A 23,012-nucleotide genomic window follows, 5' to 3' on the forward strand; every position below is an offset into this window, starting at 1 on the left:
GCCAAACAGACTACAGGACAGTCAGTTAAATTTGATTTTCTGATAAACAAGGGACAATTTTTTTGGTATAATTATGTCCCATGCAACATTTGGGATATATTTATATTAAAGTAACTGTATTCATCTGAAATTCAAACTTAACAAGGCATTCTGTATCTTTATTTGCTAAACCTAGCAACCCTACACAGCCTGGGGGAAATATTTCAACTTCTCTGTTCACCCTCCTCATCTCAAAATGAAGGTTAAGAGGAAGATGAAGTGATGGGGTGTCTGGGTGGCTCAGTCTTTAAGTGTCTGCCTTCAGCTCAGGTCATGATCCCAGGGTCCTAGGATGGAGCCCCGCGTCGGGATCCGTGCTCCGCGGGAAGCCTGCTTCTCCCTCTGCCACTCCCCCTGCTTGTGTTCCCTCTCTCGCTGTGTCTCTCTCTGTCAAATAAATAAATAAAATCTTAAAAAAAAAGGAAGACGAAGTGAGTTAATGCTTACTTATTTACTCACTCAGCATGGTGCCCAGCATGTGAAAAACCCTCTATGAATGTAACAACTATTATTCATGATCAAGGCTGCCTGGGTAGTTACAGATCTACTCATGGCCATCCCTCCTGCTGGCTAAAACCAGCCTGAATGAGCAGGGAGCCTTCTTCATCTTTGCACCCCTGCACCCCAAGACTGGTCCAAGGACACCCCCAATCAATATTTAAAGAATGAATGACTACTCCACCCTCTCTGGCTTACACAAGTCAATGCAAGGAATGACACCTACCTGATCAAGATATTTCTTCCACACGGGGTCGGTGTTATCAGCGACAAATTCATTCCAGCCATGGACCTGTCTCCGTTGCGACACCGAGAACTCAGACAGCCCATTTTCTAAGTCCACCTGGAATGACACGGTTAGGCACGGGCTCACCGTTGGGCCCTGAGCGACCAGGGTGCCCACCTCACAGAACTCCCCCTTCAGAAGCCAGTCGCGTCCAAAATGGACCAGGAAATTGGACTGTCCACGAAGGAGAAGGAACTTGTTCGAAGACCCCGAGCGAATAGGAACAGAGAGAGCAGAACACCCACAGGCCAGTTCTTTCTCAATTAAGACTGCACTTCTGCCCTCTAATTACAGCAGAAAAGACAACCTTAAGCCTAAATTTCAATGAGTGGGATTGTAGCAGGGAATTCCAGAAATACAGAAACACTTCTATTTTCTTCTTTAAAAAAAAAAAACAGGCCTTGGAAACCTGAAATGCTGCAGCTGCTATACATCATGGTATGGGGATTCCTCAAAGAATTAAAAATAGGGTCCCCACACGATGCAGCAGTTACCCTTCTTGGTGAAGAGATACCAAAAGAGGTGGGTCTCGAAGGGATGTGTGGGCACCAATGTTCACAGGACTGCTATTCTCTCTTTTTTTCCCCCAAAGATTTTTATTTATTTATTTTAGCGCGCGCGCGCGCACGAGAGAGAGACAGAGAGAGAGAGAGAGAGAGAGAGTATGAATGGGGGGAGGAGCAAAGGGGGAGGGAAAAGGAGGGGGTTAAGAATCTCAAGCAGATTTCCCTGCTGAGCGTGGAGGCGGACGACACAGGGCTCCATCCCATGACCCTGAGATCATGATCTGAGCTGAAACCGAGAGTCAAGTCAGAGGCTTAACCACCTGAGCCACCAGGCGCCCCTAGCAGCGCTATTCTCAATAGCCAAGAGGTGGGAACAGCCCAGGGGCCCCGTGGTGGCTGAGTACACCGGTCAGGAAAAGGCGGACTACACGATCCCACTTCCAGGAGGCGTAGTCAGATTCCCAAAGGTGAAGAGGCGGAGGCGGGTGCTTAGGGGCTGCGCGGTGTGCAGCAGGGAGTCACTGTTTCATGGGGACAGAGCCTCAGTTTTGCAAGATGCGAAGAGCTCTGGAGGCTGGCTGCACAAAGTGGGCTCAATACTCCTGAACTGTACATGAACAATGCTTAAGACGGCAGATTTTACGTTGTGCATTTTACCATAATTAAAAATTAAAAAGAAAACAACAGAAAAAAGGCCCCTCCTTAGAAACAATAGCTAAAATTATTAAATCGTACATACACTGTGCCAGATACAATTTCAAGCCCTTTACACTAACTAATATTAAATTGATAATTATGTAAGGCAACTTTGTTGTTCTGGTTGCAGCACAGGTATCTTTGTTTTTAAAAAGTCGGCAACAAGAAAGTTGTACGGGGTGAAAGAGATGACAGGGAAAGCTGAACTGGTTTCTAGATTCATTTCAAGAGAGAAAGAAACCCAAACTTGTTTGCCGGACAGGGAAGACATCTAGGTGAGGTAAGACTATTTCCTTCCCTTAATACTAACAAGCAGGACTTGACTTTAAACAGATGTTTGAATTACTCTCAAGAAAACGCTGGCATGATGGGGCGCCCGGGTGGTTCAGTCGGTTAAGGGTCTGACTCTTGCTTTTGGCTCAGGTCATGATCTCAGGGTCGTGGGAACGAGCCCCACATCAGGCTCTGGGCTGGGTATGGAGCCTGCTGGGGACTCTCTTTCTCTCCCTCTGCAACCCGCCCCCCCGACTCTCTCTCTCCAAAAAAGAAAGAAAGAAAGAGACAGAGAGAGAGAGAGAGAGAGGGAGAGAGGGAGAGAGGGAGAGAGGGAGAGAGGGAGAGAGGGAGAGAGGGAGAGAGGGAGAGAAGGAGAGAGGGAGAGAGGGAGAGAGGGGGGAGGGGGGAGGGAGGGAGGGAGGGAGGAAAAAAGGCTGGCACGAAACACTGATTTCTAATTGTCTTGAGAGTATGGCCTATGCCCCTTTATTAGTGGATTTTTATTTGCTTTCCCAAAGTGTGGTGGATTATGCGTAAATACACACACAGACACACACACACACAGACACATACACACACACATCACTATGCTCAGTTTTCTAAGTAAATTAAAAACAGAAGGCAAGCAACATTCTTTAGCCTCAGAGAAGAGCGTCATGGAGGGAAGATGTTGTTTGGTTGGGTGTTTCTGTGTACGTTTTCTTGCATTGGCCAGGAAATCAAATTCACTTGAGAAACATGTAAGGGTTTGGTTTCAGTAAGTGCAAACACCCTGGATTATAAAGGAGGAAGTGTGTGAACAGGGGGTGATTAAAAAGTTTGAACTTTCATGTCAGACCACCTGGATTCGAGTCTCACTGTGCTCCTCTGGAACCATGTGGGTTCCCATGTTCTCTGGGTCTCCGAGTAAGAGAAACAAGGATATAGAGATGGGGGAGGGTGTCTGTCCTCTGGCAAGGGCCCCATGAGGGTTGGTTCCGTTGACAACAATGATGACGACAGTCCACGTGGGATATCAAAACAGGTCAACATCAGCAGCATTTTCTAGCAATGATGATAAAAATGTATAATTTGTGTTGCTTTCTTCTGAAGCTAAAAACCTTACCATACTAGCCTCAAAGGCAAATTCAATTCTTACATAAAATGCTTTGGCCAAGTCTTCTTTGTGGCATTTGCTTGCCTCCTTGGGTGACAGGGCTGCAACTGTTTTCTCTTTTTCGATGGCTTTCAATTCACACTGCCCACCAATCTGTGAAAAAAGTAGGATTGCTATTAAGTGAATTGTAATTTTGTACTGATATGCTATTTTCAAAGTATTAATGCACACAGAGAAAATGCACATATCTTAAGTACGGCGCAAATTCTCACAAACTGACCCATACAGCCAGCCTCCAGATCAAGAAACAGACATTACCGGCCCCTAGAAGCAACTCGTGCTCCCCTCCCACTGGAGGAAGGGTTACGGTTGTCGTGGTCTCTGTCACCCTAGGTGGGTTGGGCCAGGTTTGAACTTTATATATAAAAAGTAACCTGCAGTAGCTACTCTCCCATGTCTGCCTCCTTCCACTCGGCGGTGTTAGTGAGATTCACGCATGACCTACACGCAGGGATGGCTGCTAATTTTCATGGCTCTTTAGTATTCCACTGACTGAGCCTATCACAATTTATTTATGTTCTACTCTTGATGGACCTTTGGGTTGTTTCCAGTTATTGGTTATTACTGATGCATCTATTTTCTTTAAAGATTTTATTTATTTATTTGACAGAGAGACACAGAGAGGGCAGGAACACAAGCAGGGGGAGTGGGAGAGGGAGAAGCAGGCCTCCCGCCGAGCAGGGAGCCTGATGTGGGGCTCGATCCCAGGACCCTGGGATCAGGACCTGAGCCGAAGGCAGACGCTTAACGACTGAGCCACCCAGGCGCCCGCTGATGCATCTATTTTTAAGCAAACTTATTTAACAGGCAGGAATGTACCAAGCTGACAGAGGAGGGCAATAATGAACACATTTAGAATCCTGATTCCTGAACTTGTGGGATCTTGGTCAAGTATGTGCCACATTGTAGAGGAAGCCCCCTGATGATGATAGGTGATATCAAGGCCTGTTCTGTGTTTCATCTGCAATAACCCAAGGGAAGGGAGGAACCCAGCTGAGTTCTGGGTATCTGGCAGGCCTGGGAAGCACTCATATGAAATACCTGAAGGGCATGGGAAGACACCATAGCACAGGAGATCTCAATCAGGAAAATGCTAGGTATTTTTGCAAAGTGATTCCTAGTATTCCAATCCCCCAGGACATGATAATCATCTTTTCCTTTTCCAGCAGGTTGTCAGGCACTGGGAAGGAGGAAGGGGAGGGAGTCAGTGGCCAACCTCTTCCTTCAGCTAGAACAGAGATGGCAAATTCCCCTCTTCCTTCTTGCTGGCCCCCCATCCCCAGTAGGGTCTCCCAAATGCCTTGTTGCTTAGAAACGCTATGCCAACCACATCCACTTCCTGGGATTGTTCTCACTTGTGCCATGACCACAAAGCACGGACATGATTACATTCAACAGGCGCCCCCAACTTTCAGGAGCTCTCCTTAGGTCAGCATTTAAGAGTATCGTGCATCACAAAATGAGACAGAACTTTTTTTTTCTGTTCATAAGCTCTGGTTCCATCACCCCAAATCAGACACTCCGTTCTTGTTCACACCACACGTGGACTCAGTCCTGCCCGGCTGGCCATTCCTGGTCTTGCCATTTCTTTCTGGCCATAACCACACCCAATTTATTTTTTATATAGCATCGGAATGACCCTGAAAATCATAAATCCAGTCCCCCTGCCCCACCCCCACCCCACACACATGCACCATGCTTCAAACATTGGATAGATTCTACTTGCTGTCAGGATAAAACCCACGGTTTTCCATATGGCTGCAGCAGACCCCACCTCATGTCCACCCTCCTGCTAAAACCCTAACTCTTAGACCCATGAAACACAATGCTGCCTGTTGGAGGAGTCCTGTGCCCCCCAGGAATAGGCTGCTCCAGGGCTCCTGCGGGGGGTCCTGGTGGCACATTCATGGTCACGACACTGTTACTTTCAATCAGGGATTCTCAGCCAGGGGCAGCTTTGTCTCCAAGAGACTCTGGCAATGTCTGGAGATCATCACTGGGGGACAGGGGTGCTGCTGACCAGAGTGAGTGAGTGGAGGCCAGACAGGCTGCCAAGCATCCTCCATGCATCGGGCACGCAAAGAATGACGTGGTACAAAACCTCAGTAATGCGGAGGGTGAGAAACCCCGTGTTAGACGTGGAAAGATTACTCTGTCTTGATGTCTTCCCAGGCCAGATCAGAGCCCGCTCCACCCTCTCAGCATCCTGGACCTCTCCCTGATGGCACCTGTACAACTGCCAGCAAGAGATTATCACTGAAATGCCGCTATCCGCGGACAGTGCGGCCACTCTGCAGGGTGGCAACCAGTGCCTGGGGGACGTGGGGAGTGCGCCATGAGCATTTCTCAGTCATAGCAGAGGACACCACTCGAAAGGCGCACGCCCTCAGCTCCACTGAATGGATGACTGGATGCATGCTCTCAACCACAAGCCTCAGTTTACCCTCACCCTAGTGTTGTCCAGGTCACACAGCCCAGCTCCACTTGCCAGCACGTCCCCTCGGGCAAGTGACAACCTCTCTGATCACAATTCCCTCATCTGCAAAATGGGCATGATGATGCCTCCCTCATAGTGCTTTTGTAGAATCGAGCAAGCATGGGCACGTGGAGGGCTTGATGCAGTCTAGACCCACCTCCTTTCTGGGCTACACATTGGAGACGTACGCACTCACTTCTCTCATTCACTATAGTGGAGCTTAGGAAGGAGTTGTCTACACTCGCCTTCTGGCCTCCCATCTCCTTCCCAACCCATTTTGGCCAGCTCCCTCCCAGGTTCCGCGGCTGCTGGGGCATGGTGTGGACCAGAACACCATCAGTCAGGGCTCACTCTATCTTGCTGTGGGGCTGTCAGTTTCAGAAAGCAGAGCCCTTGGATACGGGGGTGAGCGCATGCCCCCTGAGCCCCACCTGCGTGCGGGGGACCTCTGCCCGGGATGCTCACATGTGGCTGGCTCACTCCCTCTAGAACACACACTCATCTACGTCCATCTGGTGAGAATCTCAGCGTGTGCCCACTGCCACTAGAGTGGCTCATCCTGACTGAGGACAGGCGCTCTCTCTGGGAGCACCCCTGGTCCTCGCTTCCCATCAAACCTGATGCGGGGGGCAACTCTCCCTTCTCCTTTATTCTCTCTTTTTTAATTAAGATGCAATTCACATAACATAAAATTAACCATCTTGGGTGGGGGGGATGGGTTAGCCTGGCGATGGGTATTAAAGAGGGCACATTCTGCGTGGAGCACTGGGTGTTATGCACAAAGAATGAATCATGGAACACTACATAAAAACTAATGATGTAATGTATGGTGATTAACATAACAATAAAAATTAAAAAATAAAAAATAAAATAAAATGAAAAAAAATTAACCATCTTAAAGGGAACAATTCTGTGGCATTTAGTATAGTTCCAATGTTAGGCAGCCACCCCGTCCATCTAAGTTCCAAGACATTTTCATTCCCCCAAAAGGAGAGCTGGGGTGCACGATCGATTGGTCACCCCCCCCACCTCCCCCAGCCCCTCGCTGCTGCCACCGACCTTCTCTCTGTCTCGAGGGATTTACCTATTCTGCGTATTTCATATAAATTGAATCATACAATATGTGATCTTCTGTGCCCCCTGGGTGATATCCAAGGTGTTGTTTGCCCATGGCAAACAGACCCACGCGGGCCTGCCAGGGCTGGTGATGATGTGGGGCTTTCCCAACCCCTAAGGAAATGGTCTGGAACTTAAGGACTTAGAGTGTTCTTAGGGTGTTTTTACTAAGCAAAGATGGCTCAGAGCTGACGTTTAACCTAGGGGGGGCTTCCAGAGGAGCCACCAAGGACAAATATGACATTTGCTGAAAGATGAGTTGGCTGACAGAGTGAGCTGGGAGCTCACTGCAGGGCAGGTGCTCACGTGGCACCTTGCAGGGCAACTAGCCTACGCTGAGCCAGAAGCCAGGCTTTCTCTGCCTTCCCGTCCGGCTCAGGGGATTCAGTTCATTGCAAACACTTACTGCGTTAGACCCCAGTGATTGCTTCCCTGTTTAAAGGGCTTAGACATTGATTTCTTTAAGATATTTGTCCAAAACCTCCCCTGTGCCTCCATTTCTCCCTCTGGAAAGAGAGGGTTTCAATAGCAGAGACTCATAAGGTTCCGGGGGCTAATAGAAAACTGGACACGGAGCCCCAAGTGCAGGGTCTGGCCCCTGGGAAGCATAAGTGAACAGAAAGAAGGGGAGCTTGCCAAATATTGCACAGGACACACATATACTAAAACATTACTCACTCTTTATCAGAAATGCAAATGCAACCGGGTGTCTGTGCAAATCTGGTGACACTGGGAAGGAACAAGCCAAGAGACACTCATGCCCCAGGTGGCACTGTTGTGATGGGGACACCTCATTCTAGAAAGGAGACATGCAGGGGCGCGATTCAGAGTGGGGGTGGGGCTCAGGCCTTGAAGAAGGTAGAGGAGTGAGTTCCCTCGGAGGGAAGAGGGGACCAGCTGGGCTCTGGAAGAAAAGGCGGGAAGGTGCCAAGCAGAGCAAATGGTCCATTTGGGGAACCCCAAGTGCCCTGAAGTAGTGACAGAGTGAGGCTCTGACAGGTTTCAGAGGGAGGGAGGGAGCCAGAGAGGAAGTCGAGGGCCCAGGGAGCCACACAGCCCTGACTCTTCAAGAATTTCATAATGTGGGTGGATGCAGTCATTGGAATCAAGGCACTTGGGGAGGAACAATGTAAGGGTCACAGCAACCCAAGAACAATCAGGCAGCCAGGGTCATTAAGGAGGTGACATTTGAGAGGAGGGGCCAATGACCCAACTCAATGCAAATTCTTCCTTCTTTCCCAGACTTGTGCAACGGTCTCTCCTAAGGCACATGTCTGTGAATTACCCGGTTATGCATTAGCCTGGTGGTTCTCAATGAGTGGTCCTCAGGCCAGCATCACCTGGAACATGTTAGAAAGGCAGATTCTCAGGCCCTACCCTGGATCTAATGGATCAGAAACTCTGGGCATGGATCCTGCAATCTGTGCTTTAAGAAGCTCTCCAGGGGACAGCACTGCACTCCAAAGTTGGAGAACCACTGGGGTCTTGTAAAAATACATTACTGTGGCCTATCCCCAGGCCAACCAACTAAGGGGTGGCACTCAGCCAGCAGGAGTCCTAAAAGCCCCCCCCCCTTTTTTTTGGTGATTCTAATATGCAGCCAGAGCTGAGCTGAGGATGCCTAGCTGGGAGATGCACTCAAAGAGCAATTCTATACGGTCCTGGTCTTAAGGGGCTGCCATCTTAGAGAGAGAAGGCCAGGGCCAATGGACCAAGCACCAGACTGGGAGCACTGGGCTGGGAGAGCTGCGGAGTCAGTTCAAGCAGGGAGGGTTCCTTCTGCTTCCCGGGGGAGGGGTGAGGACGAGACCTGAGGCAGCAGGTGCCCCCACGTCCTTCTAGAAGTTGGGCAGACAAGAGAAGGAGATGCCCAAGGAAGGGGTGGCTGAGAACAGTTAACAGGTCATAATGAGGATAATATATCACAACCCCAGCAATAACATGTAATGCAATGATGCAGCAGATATAACAGCTAACATTTTGATATCAGACATCTTACCCAGCATTTGACATCCACAGTCTCATTAAATCATCCCTGCAGCCCTTTGAGGTGGGTGCACTTTTTTTGTTTGTTTGTTTTTTTAAAGATTTTATGTATTTATTTGACAGTGAGAGACACAGCGAGAGAGGGAACACAAGCAGGGGGAGTGGGAGAGGGAGAAGCAGGCCTCCCGCCGAGCAGGGAGCCCGATGCGGGGCTCGATCCCAGGACCCTGGGATCATGACCTGAGCCGAAGGCAGACGCTTAACGACTGAGCCACCCAGGCGCCCCAAGGTGGGTGCACTTTTAATCCCCATCCCACAAATGCGGAGATGGCTAAACTGGCCGCCTCCCAGACCAGCACTTTGTCACTGTGCCATAAAAGACGAGAAAACATCTTGGCAGGAGTTGTGCTGAGCAAAGGGCAGAAGGGAGAAAGCACATAGAGAAACACGACTTTCTGGAACCCCCAAGGGGAGTAGGGGTAGAGGCTGGTGGGAGCAGGGGAGAAGCTGAGCCTGAATGATGCCCCCAAGAGATGTCCCTGTCCTGATCCCTGGAGCCTGTGACCATGTGCCCTCACATAGAAAATGGGACTTTGCAGGTGTCCTGAAGGAGATCTTCAGCTGGGGAGGTGATCCTGAATGATCCGGACGGGCCTCAGGTACTCACGGGGTCCTTGTCAGAGGGACGCAGGGGGTAGAAAGGAGGGGGTGGGGAGGCAACAGGATTCCCAGCACTGAAGGTGGAGGAAGGGCCACGAGGCAAGGGATGTGCGCCGCCCTCAGAAGCTGGAAAAAGGCAAGGGAACAGATTCCTCCCGGAACCCCCGCAGAAGGATCGCAGCCCTGCCCACACCTCGATTTTACCCCAGTGAGACCCGTGTGGGACTTCTGACCTCCAGGACTGTGAGACAATGAACCTGTGTGTGTGTGTGTGTGTGTGTGTGTGTGTGTGTGTGTGTGTGTGTGTGTTTTTAAAGATTTTATTATTTGAGAGAGAGAGAATGAGAGAGAGAGAGAGAGAGAGAGAGAGAGAGAGAGAGCGCGAGCGCGCACATGAGAGGGGGGGAGGGTCAGAGGGAGAAGCAGACCAGGGAGCCCGATGCGGGACTCGATCCCGGGACTCCAGGATTATGACCTGAGCCGAAGGCAGTCGCTCAACCAACTGAGCCACCCAGGCGCCCTGAACTTGTGTTGTTTTAAGCCACTTGTGTTGTTTGTGGTCATTTGTTAAAGCAGCCCAAAGGCACTGACACACCAGCCACCATGGGCCCCACAAGGAACCCAGGCTCTGAGCTCCCAGACTCCCCATCCTCCCTACAGCCTGCACACCGCAGATCCACCTGCCCGCCTCCAGCACTGGACCCACAGCCACACGGGGGAGCGGCTGCTCAGATCGGTGTACACCCAAGTGCCCCGCACAGTGCTGCAAACAAAAGGTGCTCAAAAATGTTTGTGGGAGGGAGGGAGGGAGGCGGGGAGGGAAGAAGGGGCACACAGCAGAGCCGCCTGGAAGGTCTCCATGCCCCCAGGCGCCGGGAGCCATGACGGGAGGGAGGGTTGCCAAGGACAGGAGCCTGGGCGGACGGCCAAGGGGGCAGCAGCTGGAGGTCTGGTCACACGTTACGGAACGAGTGCTCCCAACTCGACGGGCTTCCCCTTGGAAGCCGAGAAAATGCCCCGCACCGTGGCCCGTGCATCCAGCCCGAGTTCTCTGCTGAGCGTCCCCTCTTCAAGCCCTTGTTGGTCCCCTCATCCACTCCCCAACCGCTCAAGGTGTGCAGGAACCCAGGCCTGGTACCTCAGGAAAGCAGACATGGTCCTTGCCCTAAATCGAGGAATTACACAGGCAAGTTGGTTCCAAAGAATAACCAGGACAATTAGGAACAATTAAGAGAAACCCTAAAAGTACGAGAAGAAATCACGGACTATGTTTTTTGTTTTGTTTTGTTTTAAATCTCAGCACGGAAAGGACTTTCTGAGCACAAGACAAAGGCAGAAGGGGACTGTCTTCTGCAAGGTCCGAAGACAAACACCACGCTGGAGAAAGTACCTGTGGTTCCTAACACTGACGATGAATAATTCTGCGCACAAACCAAGAGCTCTGACTCATGAAGGAGCAAAAGACCACCAGCTCATGTTTTTACAAAAGGGACGCAGGATATTAACTAAGAGTTCCCAGAAAGGGGGCGATAACTTCGACATGTAAAAAGAGACTCCAACTCACCGAAAACCAGAGTGCGGCTGAAAACGGCCCAAGGGCGTCACCTGTCTCCTGGGGGAGGCGCAAGTCTGGCACCCGGTGCCAGGGGACAGAGCTTTCAGAAAGGAATCGGGCAGTCTCGGGCTCTAAAACTGCCCAGTTCCAGCAATCTCTTTTTCCCACTTATTAACTGCAGCGCAGTACCTGTTCAAAGTCATCCACGGCAATCCTGTTCACAACAGCCAACTTTTGGAAACCCCCGTGTCCATGAAACACTGTGCTGCCATTAAAATCAGATGGTGAAAGCTTTTTATTTACCTGTATGGAAAATATTAAACATATGTTGAAGTATGACCTACATATGGTTGTGTGCACAAATATTAAGTGTGCACCTGGATGCCTTCTGGCATACGTGGACCCCTGAGGGACCCCCCCACGCTGATGCAGGGGAGAACCTCTCTGGCACCCGGAAGGCTGCCCATGCCCACTCTCCGTCAGTGGCCCCTTGGAAGATGAGCCACATTTGGATTTCTAGCCACGTGGACTTACTCTGTTTTGGAACACCACAGAAATGAATATAAATCATACATATGTCCTCTTGTGTCTACCTCCTCTTACCCAGTGTTACCGCAGCGAGATGCACCTGTGTTGCTCTATGAACGACAGGGATGAAAAACTGTAATCCATCCTCTCTTGTTGCTCTGTCATATTTCCAGAATTCCACTGATCCGATATGCCAGAATTCACTCAACTATTTGCATGTGGTTGGGCATCTCGGTTGTGTCTGGTTTGGCCTATTACACGTGACACTTCCACCAACAGTCATGTGCAGGTCTGTGTAAGCAGGTACAAGCCCTCATTTCTCCCGGGTGGGATGCTGGGTCATCAGCACATGAGACTGGAGTGATGCTGGACACTGCCAGGCGGTTTTTCCAAGCAGTGGTCCCATTAACAAGAGAAGGGGCAAAGGTGCATGATACTGTGAGTACTAAGTTAGCCTACAGATAATGAAAAGGGAAAGGAAACCAGGGTGGGTCGCCTTTGGGTCTGGGAAGGGGGTGGCTGGAAGACAGAGCTGGCCAGAGACTCCTAAGGTACTCCCTTTTGCACCTTCTTGAATCTTGAGTCACCAGCCTGAAATGCTGATTCAAAGGAGGAAAGGCAGTTCAGACCAAGCCTGGGGGGCAGAGCCTGTGCAGGAGGAGAGGGGGCTGCCTAGTGGAAGGAGTGCTCGAGAATCCAAGACCACGCAGGGGCTTGGGCAGGCGGGTAGGACAAGCCCCCTGGGATGCACAGAGCAAAGGGAGGCTCACATGGGGACTCTCACATCGGGGAGGACGGAGGCAGGTAACCCAAGGGGCCCGCCCAGGACTCCTCAATGTTACGGGGAAACAACCCTGAATGAGCAGACCGGGCAGAGGGAAGGCTGCTTGGCCCACGACTCACTGATCTGGGCTCTCTTCTACTTCCCCCAGCTATCAGCTGTGCAGCCCCCCTGCCAGGCCCTCGACTTCTCTGAGGCGGTCTTCTCCTCTGTAAGATGGGAATCATCAGACCCCACACCCTGGACTGCGGAGGCAGGGTTCTTAAATCCCAGCCTCAGGTCGACGTGGGTGCCAGATGCATTTTCCAGCCCCTGAAATTCTATCTAGGCAGTGTTTGCGATCTGCGTGTGTGGGATGGCATTGTGACCCCACGAGACACACGGCGCACGCATCTTTTGCGGGGATGGCCAGGGTGATCAGGGACCCGACGAGGAGACGCCCGAGCGAGGTGGTGGCCAATGTGACTGGGGGCCACCAGGAAGGGGAGGAGAAGGGGTACATGCAGGGCAATTGTGCGATAAGTAAACATGCCGCCACTCTCACTGGGGAAGGGAGTGACGGATCTAGAAAGAGCGGCACCAAGCTGGCGGTATCCACTGGATTGGATGGAATCGATGCACATATAGGTATTTATAGTACACACAGAGCTATAAATGCGGATTTCACAGTGTACACACACACACACACACACACACACACACACACACACACACACCACACCCCCTGGGAGAGCCCAGCCGCCCCAACACCACAGGAGCGTGAGGACACCTGACATCAGAGCTTGATTTGTAACGACCACTCTTCTACCAAAAAAAGCCAAGAATCCGGGGAGAAATGGCTGCTTCTGGGGTCTGGCAGGGAAACTATCCAATGAGCCCAGACTTTCTTGTGATGCCAGGAAGCAGGGACGTGCTCAGAGAGCAATGGAAAGAACATCCAGAGGGCAGAGCAGGCGCCCTGCAGAAGCTCCCATTCACCAGATCTGGGACATCAAAATAGAAATGGTGTTAACGAATGTTGGCACACTTCTTAAAACAGGAACTCGTGAGTTCATGATAAGATGGATGAATGAATGAATGAATGAATGAATGAGTGAGCGAGCATGCAGAGGGGCAGCTCTCCCTCCTCCCAGCACACCAAGGAAGAAAGGAGCGAGCGAAGGAACTAGAAGATCAGCAAGTAATCGATCCCCGCAGGGACAATCCACAGATGCTAGAACCAGAGTGAAAAGGTATGAGAAACAGGGTACTGACACAGCCTTCACAGGACTCTCCGTGAAATACTTACTAACTATCATGGGGGAGGTCAGTAACTTTATGGAAGAGAAAGCTGACCAGGAGGAGGTGGGAGAACTCCAGCATCCAGTACATGCCGGCTGACCCAGGTCCCAATTCCCAGGACAGCTGCGTGACCCCGGGCAAGCTGTGGCACTCCCCAAACCTCAGATTTCTGCAGGGCTTTTTGTAAGGATTCAAAATAACGTGGTGCACCCATAGATGTTCCCTGGAACATTCTTCTAAACATTAACAAAAAGGAAACCATCTAAATGCCCATCAGCAGGGGGTGGGTTACATAGAAACACTTATGTAGCCCATTGAAGAATGTTCTCCATCTGTATATACTGCAGGGGCATGGAAAGGCTGGAAGGGTTGCAGATGGTGTGCACAGGATGATTTTATGGTTTGTTTGTTTAAAGAGACGCTACATAATTGTATGTAAATAATAATTACTGAGATGGGGGCTGCCCTAAATGCTTTCCGCATACTGAATCATTCCCTTCCACAACGGATCTGGATCACTGCAGTGAATACTGCTATACAGAAAACTAAGGAATTTGCTCTGGGGCTCACCCCTGGCAAGTGGCAGAATAGAATTTGCACGCAGGCTACCGCAGGTAGCCTGGGCTACGGGTGTCAGTGGTCAGGTGTCAGTGCTCCTACCCAGCCTCTCAGGAACTGCATAGCAAATGGGGCCTCCAACGCCCAAGCAAGCAGTCATCTGATCAGATCCAACAGTACCTCCCTCCACCCCCCACCGAGGAGGAGGAAAGTGGGAGCAAACAAGTGCCTGGTGGAGGAGGCATCTTCTATTGTGCACATTTTTATTGTGGCTTATGGGAAAAAAAGTTTAGAAAGGAAAAAGAGGGAGGGAAGGAAAGAAAAACATGTATAGCTCCCGGTTCATAAAAGATAGTCAAAGAATAGCAACTACTATTAGCGGATTTCAGTGATCAAGGAAGGCAAACTACCAGTCACATTTCAATGCTGGAATGTGGGGGCGGGAGGGACAGAGAGAGGGACAGCTGCAGGGAGGGGGTTCCTGAAACTGGAGAATGAGAATTCTGCAGAATCCCCCTGGGCGTCAGGTACCTCCCAGATCAGAGGAGGGAGGCCAGCTTGCCTTGGGGAAATCTGTGGTAGCTTGAATGCAAGTCTCCACCCTCCAAAGCCCTGCCACGAGAAGTCTCCCCGGATTGCACCCAGACCGCAGCAGTAAAGTCCCCACCACTCCCCCGTACACAGGCTGTGGCCAGCCCCCGTCTTACATGTGCTTTCCTTCATGGGGCTTATCTCAGTTTGTAATTCTATGCCTACTACTAAAATTATTTGAGAACGATGTGTCTATCCCGCCAGACTGCAAGCTCCACTCGGTAAGGTGTTTTTTGCTCACTATTTTGTCTCCAGCGCCTCCAAAATGGTCTGGCAAACAGGAGGATGCCTGTCCAAGGAATGGAGAAGCTAACTGTGTTGAGCAGTGGTTTTCAAACTCAAGCATCAGACCCACCCAAGGGCTTGTTAAGACTCAGATTGCGGGTACCAGACCGCATCTGGAGAATAGCTGATTTACAGAAAGAATGGACAAAAGTAGGGGAGAGCCAGAAGTATAGTCTGTGTGGGGGCTGAAAAGGGGGAAACCAAACAGTAAGAACTTGTTAGCATGTCTGACTACTGACTTCATGCCCAGGGACGCCCAGCAGGGCCAGCCCCATGGGTGTACTCAGAAGGGTGTGTGCTTCATGGAATGCCCTGCTGTTGTCCTCTTGAAATTCTTGGTCATTTCCCCCCCATTTTCCTTTTGCACTGGACCCCACACATGATGGAGCCGGTCCTGTCCCTAACACTGGGCTCTTCTCTGGGCACAGGGCCACACGCTTGACCCAAGTCAGACAACAAGAGAGTGACAGATTTTTTTTTTTTTTTTTTTAGAGAGAGAGAGCATGAGCAGGGAGGGGGGAGAAGCAGACTCCCTGCTGAACAGGAAGCCCGTTGCAGGACTTGATTCCAGGACCCTGGGATCACAACTAGAACTGACGGCAGTTGCTCAACCAACTGAGCCACCAGGTGCCCCAAGACAGTGACAGATTCTTAATAAAAATTGCTGTCACTTTTTGAACTAAGCATTGTACCAAGAGTTTTAATAAAAATGATCACTTTTTGGATGAGGCATATGCAGAGAGTTTTAAACAATGCTCATTTATTCTTTTTTAATCGCTACATTCACCGAAGGAAGGCATATTCCTGAGCCAAGAAGTGTGTCAAGCATTTGCATACATTACATAATCTAATCGGCTTCACAGAAAGCCAGTGAAAGGCACTGGTGAGGAACCTAGAAGTCAGAAAGGGAATCCAACATTTTCACAGATTCTTACAACAAATGTCTCCACTTTCAGGCAATGACACTTGAAATATGCTTAATTTGCATTGCCATAAATAATGGACTCCAGGCTGGAACTCTGGGCTTCTGGTCCCGGTCGAAGCCCTAACCAAGATCTCCTGGTTAGGAATGGTCTCCCGGGTCAATATTCTTTCCCCCTACCCACAAGGACCCCCAAGCTCAGCCTTCCGCAAAGAAAAGAGGTTCCTGAGGAGTACGTGGTATAATCCTGGGGTCAGCTGTGAAATAACCAGATCTAATTAACATGGTGGTTTGGTTTCAATGGTTTGAAATATAAAGAATGATTATATGTAGTGCCTGCTTTTGTTCCAGATGATTCAAGTCTTCCTTTCCCCAGCAACTCTGGAATCATGAATCCTGAGCAATTCTTCCCCATTGTGTACTTGAGTTTCAAGTTGGGCAAACATGTGTTTTGCTGGGCTCTGTTCCCTACCAATGGGAAGAAGAGTGGGAAGATGGTGGAGCTTCAAGAACACAGTCCATCCATATCCTACCTAGGGACTTAGGCCAGATGGGTTAAGTTAATAACACAATTTCAAGAGTATCTGTAACCCCTATAGAAGATTATATATTTCCCCATTACGGCCCACAGTCCCTCCTCACCAATACCCTTCAAGATTCTATAAGGAACATAGATAGTGCTGTGGGCTGAACTGTATCTCTCCAAAATTCATAGGTTGAAGTCCTAACCCTTAGTACCTTAGACTGTGACTGTGTTTGGAGGTAAGCCCTTCAAAGAGGTGATTAAGTAAAAATGAAATCATTAGGATGGGCCTTAACCCAATATGACTGGCATCCTAGTAGGAAAGGAACATTTGGACGCATACACACGGAGAGAAGACCACGTGAAGACAGAGAGAGAAGACAGCCATCCACGAGCCTTCTAGTTCCTTCCCCAGAGGAGCTCTGGGGTGTTAGGATCTGCCGCCCTTAAGAACAAGGCTCATGACACTGGGATTTGGGGCAGGATTTCTAAGATGGCAGCTTTGGACATATTCTCAAGAGCCCACAGTTTTCTAAGAACTTCTGAACTTTGACTATGTGTCTCAACGATTACCCTAATTAATATAGACCTTCTGGGGGCCAATTTATCACAAAGCACTGTTATGTGTGCATCTGTGACAACAATCACAGGACATCCTGCAGGGATGAAAGGTTCTCCACGGCTCAGAGAGAATGGAACTGGCAGGAGAATGGAACCATCACACAACACACAGTATTGACAAGTCAACTTGACAGTATCGAACCACTGAGTAGTGTAGTCACATTGCAAGTGGGATTTGACATGAATCCAGTCTGCAAACGTACCTACTTGCCATAGCTGATGAGCACCAAGTGTGGTAATCAATACCAAGGGAAGAATATTTTTCCCACAATACCCGACACTCACCTTACCTTCAAGGTCACGAGCCAATTCTAGAGTTACCAAGTGACAGCCTTGAAAACTGACATTCACAGGTCACTTGCTGTACCCTGTGCTTAAGTAAGAGGCTGGTTATCCTAAACTAGCAAACTCTGGACATATTTAAATGGCATTTTGTACACATACATGTAATTAGACATTCTCAGCATAAGCATTATCAAAATCAAAATTCAAAAGGAGCCTAAATAAAGATTAGAATTCAAGAGCAATGAAAACAGTAAGAAAAAGATAACTATTGAGCAGACGAAGCACCTGGCATGGTTCTGCTTTTTCTGTGACAGATCTCATATAAGAAACTCTTCCTTTCAACCACCGGCAGCCTTCACCCTCAACCATCCCTGCCTCTTGATCTTCAGGCACTTGTATAATCCAAACCCTTACCCTGCCCCAAGCATGGGCTAGACCTAGACTCACTTCTTCTTTTTTACTTAAGTAATCTCTACACCCAATGTGGGGCTCAAACTCATGACCCCAAAATCAAGAGTTGGATGTTCTATCGACTGAACCAGTCAGGAGTCCCTAGACTCACTTATAATGAATAGAGCATGGCAGAAGTGATAAGATATCACTTCCAACACTGGGTTATAAAAAGCCTGTGGCTTCTAGGCTTTTATGGATGCTTTCTCAATCTCTCTTGGATCATTCACTCTTGGGGAAGCCAGCTGCTGAGCCATGAGGCAGCTCTGTAAACGGGCCCATACAGTAAGGGTCCAAGGCCTGCAAACAACCACAAGAATGAGTTTGGAAGTGAATCCTTCCCCCTTCCACACCGTGAGCCTTCAGATGAGACCACAGCCCCAGGCAACAGCTAGACAACAACCTCATGAGAGACCAGATCCATGAGCACCCAGCTGAGATGCACCCAGATTTCTGACCAACAGAAACTGAGAGATGATGATCATTTGTTGTTTGAAACCACTGCATTTTGGAGTAATTTGCTACACAGCAATAGATAACCAATACAACCATTCAACATCAGTGGCTGAGTTTGAAAAAAATTACTAGTCATATCAAAATTTAGTTCTACATTTGTACTTTGTGATTTTATTATAAACTTAGTTTGATTTTTTGAGTTGTGTTATACACACACAGCTACATTTATTGCAAGTTTTATGTTTATACTTCTTTAAGTCACTTTTTGATACAAATAATTTAAGACAACACTGGGGGTGCCTGGGTGGCTCATTCGTTGAGCGTCTGCTTTCGGCTCGGGTCGTGATCCCAGGGTCTTGGGATCAAGCCCCGCATCGGGCTCCTTGCTCAGTGGGAAGCCTGCTTCTCCCTCTCCCACTCCCCCTGCTTGTGTTCCCTCTCTCGTTGTGTCTCTCTCTGTCAAATAAGTAAATAAAAACTTTAAAAAAAAAAAAAAGACAACACTGGAAGGCTGCAGTACATTACTTCAAGAAGAAGTCCTATCTTGCTAGATTTTGAGAAACACTAAGGATTTGTTTGTGTGTGTGTGTCTCATAAGGCCCTCCTGTGCCTGATTCTCCTGTAACCCAGGTGTGATCTCTTCAAAACGCAAATCGGATTGTGTCTGTTTTGTTGATTGCATTCTTAATGTTTGGCGCATCTGTGAATGAGTGAAATGACTGTCATGACCTGTTTAAACCCTCCAATAATTCCCTGTTGCTCTAGGGATAAAGCCCAAATCCTTCATGATGGTCCAGAGGCTTTTCATGGTTCACCTCTGCAACCTCCTCATCCTCACACCCACCCCTGCCCCTCACCCCCTTGGCCCAGAACCGCCATGACCTCTGTCCCTCTCCCAGCGCGCTCCTCCAGATCCTTGCCACTCTTAGGAATCTTAAATACCCCTCACCCTCCCAGCTGTTACACATCTACCATTAAACAGTGCTCTGAAGTTTGGTCCCCATCTCTGCCACCAGGAGAGCAGGGAGCGTGTGCTTCTTCTATGCCCCATCCCTGGCGTGCAGCACTGGCCCGACACACAGTAGATGCTCCGTGAATCTGGGCTGAATGAATGGGTGACCACCACGTCAGTCTGCTGGAACCCCATCTTCACCCTGGAGAGCCTTAGGAGGATGAATCAGTTCACCAACCAGGAAGGCAGCACAGGGTGGAGCCCAGCCAGACTTGGTTAAGAGATGGGAGCCCTGAGGGTCAAAGATAACTTCCCTGGAGTTGGCACCGAGTCATTGGGAAGCAGGAATTTCTGGTCCAACATTCTCCTCACCCACCATTCAGGTTAACACAGAGAAGGTTTTTTTCCAGTAGCTGAATGAAGAGGATCTCTCAAACCCCTTCCTTGTCGTGACAAGGCAAGAATGGAGATCTTCAGAGCCATGAGCACTAAGCTCAGATTCAACCTCTGAGGCTGCTAACTGGGTCCTCCCTGGCCCCTGTCTCGACCACATGTCCCCTGCCTGGCCACTCTGCTTTCTTGTTCCCCATCACACCCCAGACCCTGGATTTCCAATTAAACATCTCTTGGTTTCTCTGTCATCTGTGGGCCTCCCCCACGAACTTAGTTTTGTACACAGCTGGATCCTTAGCGCCTGGCCCCACCTGTGAGCCTCCATGTCCTCATCTATCATATGATTATAGTAATAAAAGTGACCTCGGCACAGAGAGACCCAAAAGAAGACACAGCAAGTTCTCAGTAATAATTAGTATTATAAGTGAGGTGGCTGGGCAAAGTGGCGGGGGGTTCAGAGGCTGCCCAGAACACTGCATACAACAAGTGCTCATGAGAGAGAGTTACAGCTCTTGTAGAAATGATCACTGTGATCACACTTGGCTTCTTTTTCCATTTTTCTTGGCAAAAAAAGGTTGAAATGGGGGGAAGTAAGTTTGAGAGCAAAGAAGATTCAGGCTCTGAGCTGAGCTGGTGGGAAACAGGTCGCCTCCCCACCCCATCACACCCCCAGCTCCTTTCAGTGCAATCTCCTGGGTTTGTACCAGGAGCCTTCAGAGATAGGACATTTTGCTTCTCACCCAGCCTTTGCTACCGGCCACCTGGGTCACCAGTCTCCCCTCCACTCCCCGCTGCCATGTCACCTATCACCCACCCTTCAGGGTGCTACAGAGAACATCCAGGTCCACGACCAGATGGGTGAGACCCCTCAGGCTGAAGACCTGCCATACGCTCGAGGACCCCTCGCAAAAGATCTGGAGAAATCCAGAAGTCTGAAGTCCACTTTGGTGCAGAGGTCAAATTCACCCCAGCATCTCTAGTCATGTTACATCATCCTCATACCTGGCACAGCTGGACACCTGGGACACCTGGCCATCCTGTTAAATCTAATCATAACCAGCTACACACCAGCAGTGTTTGGAAAATACCCAGCATGATGCAAAAACCAAAAGATAGAAAAAAATAGAAAAAGTAATGAAGAAAAGGCAACAGTATTGGCAAACTGACTTCAAACTCATTTAGCAGAACCCAGGGCGTGACACGTGGGTAGAGAAATCGATTTCAGCAAAATAATCAAACTCTACCTTCAATCCCTGTTGAACCCACACGTCACTTCAGAAACAGAGAGATGACATGAGAACTGCTAGTTACACAGCCCTGTGGACCTACCACCCGGGAGCCGGAATTCTCATGCTAACCTTCATGTATAAAATACTATTTTTCTAATGCACAAATATTTAGGAATCATACCACCAAACCGTTTTGACTGTTTTCATTCTTTGGGAGGAAAATTAAATAGTTTAAATCAAGTTTTTTTTTTTCCATCTGATCTTTTCCATTAAAAAGTAAATGTAAAAAAAAAAAGTAAATGTAATGAGAGGTTTCCCTTCCCCAGTCAGACCGCCATGGCAAAAGCTGTATTCTCCTGAGCACACCCAAAGCACTATTTCAGGAATTTTATTTTTGAATGACTGATTAGGCTGAAAAGAAAAAGAGTGAAATGCCCCCGAGATGCTTCTGCAGGAATTCAGTGCTCTCTGCTCTCATATCCTGCAAGATGCAAAGCTTATACTCACAAAGCTATGGAGAAAGGGGCCGGGTCATCCACTGACCCTGGCTTCACCAAGTGGAAGGGCTTTTTTTGGACAGCTGTGTCAGTTCAGCCGCTGGGAAACCCCTCCTCTCCCCAACCCTCCCACGCCCCAGCCTGATAATCCTGTTGATTTATCCTAGAGGGTCCCGTGAAGGTTTCAAAATCAACACACAAACTTGAGTGCTTTTCAAAACTGCGTTGGAGATATAGGAAGCAAAGCTGGGAGGCCTGGCTGCTCTTTACCCGATTTCCACCATTATTACTACTATTACTGCCAGAACATGTTCCCCAGGTGTTTTGGCTTTTTTTTTCTTCATCACTTTGATTTTTTTTTTTTCCAATTCAAGTAACTTAAAAAAAAAAAAATCCATATAGCAGCCCTAGTGCGGAGAACTAGGAATTTAAATTGTCTGGAGTCAGAGAAACCCAGGTGAAGTTCCTAGCTGGGTCGTTTGCTAGCTGGGTGCGTCTTAAGGGACACGTGTAACCTCTCTCTGCCTCAGTATCAAATCCACAAAATGGGCTGTCGTTAGAGAGTTAAATAGCGCGAGCCCGGCTCAGGGCAGAAATGAGAGCTGGCGTTGCTCCGAAGTCGGTTTCTTTCCAGAGCCAGGGGCAGAGGGGCGAGTTGCTGGAGCGCAGCCCGCAGCACGCGGACGGGGTCCCGGGGGAGGGCGGGCTGCGGTGGGGCGGAGAGTCAAGTCGCACGGCCCGCGCCCGGTCGCCCAGACTCACCAAGATTTCCAACTCGCTCCTCTCCAGGGGCTCGTACAGGTGGCCCGCGCCCGAGAAGGCGAGTTTCTGCAGGAACTGAGAAAAGCGTCTTTCGACCATGATGACCAGGCGGAGCCCCCTCGCTCAGCCTCCCGTCCGCCGGCGGCCGCCCTGCCCGCGTCCCTCGGTCCCTGGCGTGGCCGGGACTGGCTGCGCGCGCCCAAACCTCCAAGGCCAGGCCTAGGTTACCAGGTAGCCGCCTACCTGCCCGCCGCAGGTGGGGCCCCGCCCTCGGGGCGGGGCGGAGCGGCGCGCCCGGCCTCACCCGGCGCACCTGGCCCCGCCCCGGGAGCTAGCCGTGGGCTTAGCGCCGGCGTCTGAGACCTCCGGCTGTTTCCCAATCTTGCCAGATCCTAAGAATCACCTGGAGCGAGGGATGGGGTGGAGGTGGGCGAGCGAACACTTCTTGAAAATGCGGATTCCCGGACGTCGCCTTACCCTGTGTCACTGGGTCTGGAGCTGGCCGGGGAGCTGGACTGTAATGAGCGCCCGCTGGTTCTTGGGGGGGGGGGGGCGGTGGGGGGTGGGAAGCGGAGGGCGGTCGGTCCTAAGGCCCTGGGAGCACCGCGGACCCGAGCGGAGTCACACTCCTACCAATGCTGTGCGGCT

General features: G+C 49.8%; 1 protein-coding gene across 2 annotated transcripts in view; it reads right to left on the minus strand.

The window, feature by feature from the left end:
• ATP2C2 (ATPase secretory pathway Ca2+ transporting 2) overlaps nucleotides 1–22,531 on the minus strand; it is a 62,481-nt gene extending 39,950 nt beyond the window's left edge. For both annotated transcript variants that reach the window (XM_027618608.2, XM_027618607.2), the window contains exons 1-3: nucleotides 22,365–22,531; nucleotides 3,440–3,550; nucleotides 764–880 (exon numbers count right to left, since the gene is read on the minus strand). In XM_027618608.2, the coding sequence (XP_027474409.1) occupies nucleotides 764–880; nucleotides 3,440–3,550; nucleotides 22,365–22,463 (327 nt within the window). In that variant the 5' untranslated portion in view covers nucleotides 22,464–22,531. The remainder of the gene's footprint in view (nucleotides 1–763; nucleotides 881–3,439; nucleotides 3,551–22,364) is intronic.
• Nucleotides 22,532–23,012: the final 481 nt, after the last annotated feature.

Source organism: Zalophus californianus, chromosome 17 (assembly GCF_009762305.2).
Source record: "Zalophus californianus isolate mZalCal1 chromosome 17, mZalCal1.pri.v2, whole genome shotgun sequence".
NCBI classification, from domain to species: domain Eukaryota; kingdom Metazoa; phylum Chordata; class Mammalia; order Carnivora; family Otariidae; genus Zalophus; species Zalophus californianus.